This window comes from Microtus ochrogaster, chromosome 4 (genome assembly GCF_000317375.1).
Source record: "Microtus ochrogaster isolate Prairie Vole_2 chromosome 4, MicOch1.0, whole genome shotgun sequence".
In the NCBI taxonomy this organism is placed as follows: domain Eukaryota; kingdom Metazoa; phylum Chordata; class Mammalia; order Rodentia; family Cricetidae; genus Microtus; species Microtus ochrogaster.
Window position 1 is genome coordinate 37,631,452 of NC_022011.1, and position 11,099 is coordinate 37,642,550.

At 36.5% G+C, this 11,099-nt stretch overlaps 1 protein-coding gene across 3 annotated transcripts in view; it reads right to left on the reverse strand.

The window, feature by feature from the left end:
• The window catches only part of Rc3h2 (ring finger and CCCH-type domains 2), a 53,896-nt gene that overhangs the window by 11,178 nt on the left and 31,619 nt on the right, over positions 1-11,099 (reverse strand). For all 3 annotated transcript variants that reach the window (XM_013345876.2, XM_005345936.2, XM_005345937.2), the window contains 2 exons: positions 6,312-6,620; positions 1,519-1,733 (listed from right to left, as the gene is read on the reverse strand). In XM_013345876.2, coding sequence (XP_013201330.1) covers positions 1,519-1,733; positions 6,312-6,620 — 524 coding nt within the window. The remainder of the gene's footprint in view (positions 1-1,518; positions 1,734-6,311; positions 6,621-11,099) is intronic.

Here is an 11,099-nt window from a genome sequence, read left to right on the forward strand (position 1 = left end):
CTGAGTTCAATTCCCAGCAACCACATGGTGGCTCACAACCATCTGTAATGAGATCTGGTGCCCTCTTCTGGCATGCGGGTATACATGGAGGCAGAATATTGTATACATAATAAATAAAATCTTTAAAAAAAAAAAAAAGAAAAGTGGGGTTGCAGAGATGTCTCAGTGAATAAAAGCACTTGCTGTTCTTGCAGAGCACCTGGGTTCAGCTTCCAGCAACCACAAAGCAGTTCACAACCATTAGCAACCCTGGTTCCATGTATATACACATGCGGACACTCATATACATAAGAGTAAAATTGTCTTCTTTTAATGAAGCACAAAAACATTACATTTTATATACCATTTCATTGAGGTCATTTTTACAAAAGACCTAGTATCTATGTAGAAAAGAATAAAACAGACTCTTATCTCTAACTAGTTATAAAAATTCTGTAGAAAGTAAAGATTTCTATATATTACCTGGAACTATAAACCTTTTAGAAGAAATCATGAGAAATGCTTCAAGGTACTAGAACAAGCAAGATTTTTTTTTTTTTTTTTTTTTTTGGAAAAGACCCCAAAAGTAAAAATGACAAAACAGGAAAGTGGAACTTTCTATCAAATAATAAAACTTCTCATAGGCTAAAAAAAATAAAAAAATAAAAAAAATCAGACTGTAGAAGCAACCTACAGAATGGGAAACAATATTTACAAGCTATATATATGTCAAATACAATAAAAAAACAAAGCACTTGATAAATATAAACAGTATATCTAAATAAACATTTGCTAAAAGAAGATATCCAAATGGTCAACTAGTAAAATACAAATGTTTAACACCAGTAATATTTTGGAATATACAAAAAAAAAAAAAAAAAAGAAATATCATCTCACTCCAGTATGAATGGCTATTATTTAAGAAAAGAAAAGAACAAGAAAAAAAAGAAAAGAAAGCCAGGACAGCAATTAAGAGCATATAGACCAAAGTTCAGCATGAGTTCACCTCCCAAACCTACATGCTGGAAATAGAGAACTGACTGTGACTACCATATGTGCACTGCTGCACCAATGTTCCCTTTTTATCACACTACCCCCACATACACAGAAAAGACCAAAGATACCAAGTATCGACAAGGATACATAACAATACAAATACCTATATTAATGGGAATGTAGAAAACATATGCACCTAGGTATATGAATGGAGCAAATGTTAGTGCAATTGTAATGCAAATGAAAATGAATAACAGCCTTTGCCGGTTGGTTTGTCTATTTTGAAACAGGGTCTCCTATAGTACAAGTTGACCTTGAACTCGCTGTGTAGTTAAGGCTGCCTTGACTTCTGATTCTCCTTGACACTGTCTACCAAATGACAGAATTACTAATAGAAGCAAAGATTTCCTAGGGGAGAAGAAAATTTATGGGTCATGGAGTAGTATTAATCTGTTAATTTAGATGGCCTAGACACTCATTTATTTAGGATAATAAATACTTATATTGGCTTCTTTGTTCTTAGAATTGACTAAAATTACTTACCTGTTTGTGGGTATTGTGGGACTTCAAAGGGTATCTGAGTCCTTGGGTCCTGAAAATACTGAATGCTTTCAGAATGCTGAGGATATACTGGAACTCTAGTTAGAAATGGGCTGGATTTGGGAGGCACAGAGCTTAACTCTGTTCCAAAATTAGAGGGCCCAGTGGAGGTAGCTGCTGCATTACTTACAGGAGTCTTCGGAGGAGAACCAATTTTACTAGAGAGAGAATCGAACAAAGAGGAAAGGATAACTATGATCACTAATTTTCCTCAGAAAAATGGCTCATAAAATTTTAAGGCAAAATTATCAACAGAAAACATGTTAGGTATTTTGACAGGGGCAAATATATTTGGCAAGAAATTCCACTGCCTCCTCAAACTGTAATTCACAAGCCCATATAGTTTAACAGTTCTCATTTTCTGAGGAGGCTAACAGGATATGAAAACAAACTCCAGGCACTAAAGTGGCTTTTCACCTGACTTTAATTCACTCTTTAAAGATTTTTTTCCTATTGGAAAAAAACAAAAAAAAAAAACAAATCCTGCTCAGTAAGTTTAAAAAATAAACAATAAAAAGTCTATTAGTAGAAGTCTTTGGGGTAAAGAAGAGAGAAACAGTAAAAACAATTTGATTAGCTAAAATGTAATCTGAGAAAAGTCCATTTTTGTCTATTTTGTTAACTCTATATATGTGACATCTAGAAAATAGCTCCTGGCTTGGAGCAGGCACTCAATAAACATTTGCTTAAAAAATAAAATATATCCTAGCACATAGTGAGTACTTAATATTTGTTGGGTGATGTAATGCCAATTAATTTTTTGTTTTAATTTAAAAGGAATTTCTTGGTTGTATACGCAAGTAATTAGCCCCAATGAACATTATCATAACATTTTTTTTTTAAACTTTTTTATCATAACATTCTTGTTCCCTTTCAAAAGTTTTAAAAACGCTACAGGCAACAGTGCGTACAACTTGAATCCCAGCGCTTGGGATGCAGAGGCAGGTGGAGGCCTGGGTTTGAGTTCCAGGACAGCCAAGGGCACACACAAAGAAAAACCCTGTTACACCCCCCCCCCCAAAAAATGAAAGAAGGGAAAAAAGAAAAGAAAAAAAAAGCTCTAAAATCCCAACAAAGAGCTTTAAATATGTAGGAATTCAATGGATTACAACCCAATCACATTAAGAAGATTTTTTTTCCAGCCAGGCAGTGGTGGCACATGAATTTAATTCCAACATTCAAGAGGCTTTGCACACACCTCTCCCTGAAGAATTAAGCACACATATTCCTGTGTTTCAATAATACAAAACCATTCAAAGTGTATCACATAGAAATGTTTATATATCTAACACCCAAACTACACTAGAAGACTCTGAGAGGATGGGGTTTATCTGACTCATTTTCATAAGGACATCAGCTGGTCTCATGTTTGGCATGTATTAGGTAATCCATCTATTTAAATGAATAAGTAGTTTAATTACACCTTAAATTTTTTATTGTGTCTTATTACTCATGTGTGCATGTGTACATACATGGAGAAGAACAGACTGTAGTACATTCTCTCCTTACAACACTATAGGTCCTGGGATTGAATGTCAGTTGTCAGGCTTGGCAACAGGTACAAATACATTTCCTTTTATACCTAATCACTTATTTTGTGTGCTTGTGTATATTCATTGGCATGTACCTGCCAAACAATACATATGAAGAACAGGATGGTAACTTTTGGGAGCCCCTCTCTTCTTCCACCATATGGTATCAGTCACCAAATGGCATCAGTGGACTGAACTTAGGCAGCAAGAACCTTTATTAACACACTGAATTACTTCACCAGCTCTGTCCATTTCTTAAGTGGTAGAGCAGGTGCCTAAAATATAGAAAGATTCAAGCTTGAATCCCAGACCAAAGGAAAAAAAGAAAGTTAAGAACTCAAACTGTAATTCATGGTTTTAAGGTATGTATGTATCACTTGTATCAATAAATCAAGATTTATACCAATACTGGCTTTTGACATAAGATTTCCAACTATCTAAACAGAAGTCTGCACCCATTAACATCCACTCCCTATGTCCATCCTTAACCCCAGCAGTGACTACTGATTGTCTTTCTTTCACTACAGAGTTGCCTTTTTTTGGACAATTCTATTAAACTGAATTGCAATTCTTTCAAGTCACCATAATTTTTTTTTCTCTTCTGGAAGTGGGTATTAAAAGTGGGGCCTTGTGCATGTTGGCATACATGCTGATGACTAATCTATATATCTGAGGAGGGGGTTTGACAAGGTCTTACTAATTTATTCAAGCTGGCCTTAAATTTCCTCTGTATCCGAAGCTGGTCTTGCTCTTGGGATACTAATAACTCAATCTACTAAGTCCTTAAGACTATAGACCTGCATCACCAGGCCTGGTGTAGCGTATTTCCAAGGCTGATAACATGTGTCACATAGTGATTTTTCATGGCAGAATAACATAATGTTACCTTACCAAAATCTTCAGCATTCTATGTTCTAAACATGTAGCATAACGTTTTTATAGCCTCATAACAGTCGACTTGTGTAACCTTATTTTAAGTATCTGTCAGTTAACATAAACCTTCAAATACATAAATGAGTATCTGGTGCTAGGGATCAAATCTAGGGCATTGTACATGGAAGCAAGCACTCTACCATTGAGCTATAACTCCAGCACAAACTTTCAGTTCTTTAAGGCTAGCCCTAATACTTCACATATTTACCAATAAAGTTACATCATATTGTTCCCCCACTACATCAGAACATGGAATACTCCTGTCCTTTAATGTGCTTCATTTGTGTAAATACACATCCACATTTATAGCACCGAGTCCTTCAAAAACAGAAGTCTACTCTTCAGGTCTTTCGTTTTTGTCACAATGCCAGTAACAAAGTTTAAAATAAAGTAGTCAATATTTTTGATCTGTCTTTTCTAAAATACATCCCAGTGAAGATCATTCTTTAAATAAAGAATTTCCCCATAGCCTGGAGGTGGTGGCACATGCCTTTAATCCCAGCACTTGGGAGGCAGAGGCAGGCGGATCTCTGTTGAGTTCGAGACCAGCCTGGTCTACAAGAGCTAGTTCCAGGACAGGCTCCAAAGCCACAGAGAAACCCTGTCTCGAAACAAAACAAAACAAAACAAAACAAAAAAAAGAATTTCCCCATTACATACTGAACTATACAAGTTGAATATATATTTAACTTATATAGTCTCCATGACATCAAGTCAGTAAAAGTTTTCTATGTGCAAAGCATGACGCTTTTTTCCCACAGCAGACATATCCTCATACTGACAAACTTGTTCAAGAGCAATGAAATCTGAAAATGCTTTAACTGCAATGAGATTCCAAAACTGGAAGTATCTCCTAATTACCTCAAAGTTTCAATACTTTTAATATTCATAAGATTAAAAAAAAATCCTTTTATAAAATGAAATCTTACATTGATAGCCAAAAACAATAATGGTAGTAAAAACAAAGCAGATATTTACTGAGTCCATTTACTAATTAATTGACAAGTAATGTTCAAAATACAATACAGCATTAAGTCATTTAAGTTTCACAATCAATAGATGAAGTACTTGACCACTGACTTGCATACCTAGCCCATGAAGAAGTTTTGTAATTTGAGGTAGGCTGATAAAACAACTCACTTAACATCCAATAGTAAGAAAAAGTGAGTCATAATTTGAGTCCAAAGAGCTTGGCTCCCAAGAGTCTGCCCTTAAATATATTACAGAGAATGTAGTGGAAGCTGACTGGAACAGCTAGAAATTCAACCTTCTCACCCACTTAGGTTTCTACTTAGATTTCTATGAAATTAATACTGAAACTCAAGAAAAAAAAGGTATGGAAATCCTAATTCTGGTCCAAACTCAAGAGTTAAAAGTGACTTTCCAAGTTTGCAGAGTTATTCAGTTGCCTTGTGAGGATTAGAACTCAAATTTTTGCTGCATGCTGGCACACACTTTTAATCCCAGCACTCAGGAGGCAGAGGCAAGTAGATCATTATGAGTTTGAGGTCAGCCTGGTTTACAGAGTGTGTTCCAGGACAGCAAGAGCTGCACAGAGAAATTCTGTTTTAAAAAAATCCAATGGTCCATGGCATATGTAGAGATGAAGAGAAGGGAGCAGACTGCAACTATTTGGTGACTAGATGTGATGATATATTGTATGTGGAACATGAAAGCAATTCACCCAGGATACTGTCAAGATCAAGGCTCTGGTCTGGAGAAACTAGGATGTGAGTTACATTGCCAGCTGCTAGAATGGGAAGCCGGGAAAGGACAGATTTGAAACAAGCCTTTGGAGTTTGCTTGTTTTCAGAACTGCTAAACTTAAGAAACCTATCAGAGTCACAAGTAGAGCTGTGCATGCCTGCAACCCCAGTACTCAGGAGGCTGAAGCAGGAGAATCATGAGGTTTTCTGCTTAGTTTTATTGTTTTACTTGCTGGAAGTTGAAGCCTACACTGTACGCATGTTAGGCAAGTACTCTACCACTGAGCTTATATCCCTAGCCCAGGAGCTTGAGTTTAAGACCAACCTGGGCTAAAAACCAAACAAACAAAAAATGAGATTCAAGTGGACTTTTGTAGCAAGATGGTGAAATATTTGGGTAAAAAAAAAAATCCAATGGGGAAGAAAAACCTTCAAATTTCTTTGTATTTAGTTTACTACATGAATAACTGCATAGAATTTCAACTAATTATTGTACCTCAGGATGAAAAAATGAGGTCATTTCTAAAAAGGAGACATAAACCCATCATTTTCATCCAATACCTACTTTTCAGATCCAGACTCTGCAGAGGGCCCAGCAGGGTTCTGTCCATTAGTGCCAACTTTCCCGACTTTCTTCACAGTCTCCAGAGTTCTTAGCGCACTGTCAGTGCTTCGTGGGATTAGCTGGGAAACACTGTTTTCTGCATTTGAAATTCCATTTGTACTTGAAACAATTTTCCCAGATGTTTCAGTACTTCCTATGACCGAAATGCCATTTCCGGCTGTGGTTGTAACAGTGTTGTTTATACCAACTTTATTCAGAAGAGGGAATGTTCTTACAGTTGCACTCATCTTTTTGTTCCTCAATCGGTACCTGTTTAAAAATTATCAACATATTTGTAATACTGTTCCCAATTTTAATCTCAAAAGTACAAAAGAAAATATTTCTTAAAAAGGAAACAGCTTTGAAGAGTTTCTTCAGCTAAATAACAAATACTCTACAAGCCACATATGCACACATATATAATTAGCAAGGAAAGTACACAAACATTTGAAGCTTTATGAAGGAGTGGAGTTTGAAAATCATCTATTTTTATGTGGTATCAAAAAAGCACCAAATTCTGAAAGTAACAGAACAGGAAAACATTCAAGAGTTGAATGCATTCTCTGCTGTTATTAAATTATATAAGCAGAGTGTAATTATAAAGAAATAATAAAAACTCAAACTCATTTTTGAACTTTACACCAAAACATAGAAATTTTATATTATTCCTAAATGAGTTTATGTCCAAAGAAAAAGAGTATTTAGATCACAGATTTTTCTGATATTAATTTATTTGTGAAGACTGGATATAATGTTGTAATACACAACAATATGATCTTGTAGTTCATATAAAAATACTTATAGCTGGGCAGTGGTGTGCACACCTTTAATCCCAGCACTCGGAAGGTAGAGACAGGAGGATCTCCTTGATTTTGAGGTCAGCCTGGTCTACAAAGTGAGTGCCAAGACAGGCTCCAAAGCTACAGAGAAACCCTATCTTGAAAAAAAAAAAACTAAAGAAAAAAAATTTCTATTTGTATATTTCATTCTGGGACTAGAAAGATGGCTGGAGGGTTAAAGATCACTGGCTGCTTTTTCAAAGTACCTAGGTTTAGTTCTCAGGACCCAATGGCAGCTGGCAACTGTAACTCCAGTTCCTGGAGATCTAAGGCCCTCTTCTGGCCTGTGCAGATACTGCATTCATGTGGTACACAGCATACATGCAAACAAACACCTTAATACCTAAAATCATTATTTAAAATTTTTTTTAAAAATTCTCATAAGTCATTCTGTCTTAGTCCTGGTCCTTACTTTCTATATTATATATATAATTAGAAGAAAACAAAATCAATAAAGGATGAGTGCCAGAGATAAGACTAGATAATGAAGGAATAGAATAAAACAGCAAAAACAAAAAGCAGAGAGTCAACAACCCTCATAGTGAGTGACTAATTCACATACCATTACAGACACAGGGGTTGGTGGCCCAAGAACTGTTTCTTAAGGAAGAAGAGAATGAGCAGACTTATACTACAGAAAGCAAACTGTTACCATCAAGAGGTAAGGAATTCCTGTTTTCTTCAGTATGTTCTCTCAAATGTCTTCATTCTAGTCTTCAAAGTTCTTAAAGAAAATGGCCAGTTACTCCTTGCTTTCCAACTTCAAAAGTCAAGTACATATCCTCTATCTTCAAAATTTATCTGTCTGAGTGTTTTGCACTCACAAGTATGTGCGCTCATGTCTCAGCTAGGATGTTAGGCAGCAGGCCTGAGCCATACTCTATCACTTCCAACCCTCCTTAAAGCTGGGGTACAGGCAATTGTGGTGAGACCTAGCTTGTTACACTGGTGCTGAGATCCAAACACAGGTCCTCATGATTATGGAATGAGTGCTTTTAACCAATAATCCATTTTTCCAGCCCTGTAAGTCCACATTCTTAAGAGTGTTCAAATAAGCAATAAAATTTTGTTTCCCTCTAAAAAGAGGGAAAAGTAAAACTATAATAAAATGTGTCGAATCAGTGAAGAGAAGGTGTATGCACTGGTCTCCTGGTTACTAAAGCCATGGACTTACAAACTAACTCTCACATTTGAAACAGGCAATTCTTTTTAAGCCACTCATGAGCACCTTCAAGTACTGCCTCTCTCATTTTACACTCTACTACCAGACACTACCACCTCCCTTTTAAGTACCTTTGACTCTTTAGCCACAGTATAGGAGATGGTCCCCCTTACAAAATTTATCTGACAAAATTCAGTTCAATTACTCTGTAATTATTCACAAACAACTAGCTAAATGTGTGTGTGGGGGGGGGGGTTAAAATCACACTGTAAAGACCTTCAGAATTTGAATATTTAAAGTCACTAAGCAATTCACTGATGTACATCTTTCCTAACTTTACTGTCTCATCTTTAACATTCTGTTTCTTTCCACAGCTCCCCCAAACTGACAATACCGCATCCTTGTTAATAGAGAAAGTATGACATAAAAGAACTAACACTAATTCCACTAGCTTCCTGTACCTATAACAGTATATTCTTTAAAAGACAAAGAGCAGAGCTCCAGTTCCTGAAGTGAATTTACTTGTGCTCGATGCCTCAAGCCTATCTGCTCTCTCAAAGACTTCACTCCTCTAAGGATTTTTTATTTCTCTTTTGTACTGTAACTGTTTAAATGTCATATTCTCTGATAACTGAGGTCTGCGTGCATACAAATACAGGGACCTGGACCCTCACAAACATACAAATATGCACATACACATAATAATTACATACACACATAAGTCTCAGTGAGGCAGCAACATATAATTTTAAAAAGACAATCTGATACAACTAAGAGATTTTTTTCTAACCCTTTTATGACCTCTTTTTGTTTTTTTGAAGAGCAATACAAAAAAATGACGCTAACTGGAAATATGAAACAAACTGTAGATTACTGCTCCTTCACTGGAAACACTGACAGGAAAGATAAAAATGAACAACCCAAGCGATAAATGGTGTCCAATGAAAATATACAGGTAAATGAATAATTAAAAAAAAGCAAGTTTATAACTATTAGTAACAGTAACCATGTAAAGAACACTGCTATGACTTCAATGTGTTCATCTAAGTTTAAGGTTGGAATCTTAATCCTTAATGAATTAAGAAATGAGGACCCCCCCCAAAATGATTTAGTCATGAGAGCCAATGTGGTAGATGCATTTTCTATTCTCAAATGACTCCAGTCTGTGTGAAATTAACAAAAATCTGAGTAGGACAATGGGAATGGGCTCCTAATAAAAGGGGGAGGGTTCAGTCCCATTTTCTATTTTTTTCTCTTTCATGCATTTTTTTTTTCTCCCACATAGGATGATGTTATAAGAAGGCTCTCACCAGATTTGGCCCTTCATTCCTAGACTTCCCAATCTATAGAACAGTAAACCAAATACACCAAGTGGTAGTGGCACACATCTTTAATCCCAGCACTCGGGAGGCAGAGGCAGGTGGATCTCTGTGAGTTTGAGGCCAGCCTGGTCTCCATGAGCAAGTTCCAGGACAGGCTCCACAGCTACTGAGAAATCCTATCTTGAAAACCCAAAAATAGAACAACAACAACAACAACAAACAATAAACCAAATAAATTTTCTACATTATAAACTATCTACTGGAGTTTCTGCTATAGCAGAAACAAACAAACAAACACAAGTGCTTTGTCAGCATGCTGACAAAAGGAGCCAATATTGCTCGTGCAAGTCAGGGACACCTACAGAGATGACAACTGAGTATGATTAAACATAGATAGAAGGGAAAGTGTACAAGAAGAAAGAATAAAATAAATGCATATAGTGAAGTGATGGTTAGTACTGTCAACTTTGCAGGACCCAGAATTACCAAGGAGACAAGTTTCTGGTTACAACTGTGATAAAGTTTTTAAACTTGGGAGGGAAGATACACCCAACTGTAGGTGGCATTATCACACAGTCGGGGATCCAGGACTGAATAAAAAGGAGATGTGAGATTCATTGTTCTTTGATTCTTGACTGTAGAAGCCTGCCACTATGACTTCCCCATCATGATGAATTGTAACCTCAAACTGTGAGCCAGAATAGTCTCTTCCTTCCATAAATTGTATTTATTAGTATTTTATTATAGTGACTAGAAAACATAAAAAAATTGAGATGGTTAATATGATAAGCCTGATCATATGGTTTAAAGTCAAAGGCCTTTGAAACTAGTTTATAGGAAGATTATGGAAAAGTTTGTAGCTTTGGTCTAGGAAATTCCTAGAACACTGTAAACAGAGGTTAATAGGCCATTTTGGTAGAAATTTAGAAGACCACAATGTTGTAAAATAGTCTTTTTGCACACCGTGAAGATCTGTCACTCTGGTTTAATAAAAAGCTGATGGGCTAATGAGATGGAGGGTTCAGCAGTTAAGAGCACTGACTTCTCTTTCAGAGGTCCTGAGTTCAATTCTCAGCAACTACATGGACGCATACAACAATCTATAGTGGGATATAATGCCCCCTTCTGAAATAAAGGTGTACATGCAGATAGAGCACTCATATACATAAAATAAGTAAATTTAAAAAAAAGCTGAATGGACAATAGCTAGACAGGATTTCAGGCAGAGATGACACTGGGAAAAAGGGTGGAGACATCAGGGTACCTGGAGACATCAGGGGACATAGAGCAAGCAGCATGGGTATTACAAAATAAAGGTAACCAAGCCTCGTAAAAGAACATAGATGAGCCGGGCGGTGGTGGCGCACGCCTGTAATCCCAGCACTCGGGAGGCAGAGGCAGGCGGATCTCTGTGAGTTCGAGGCCA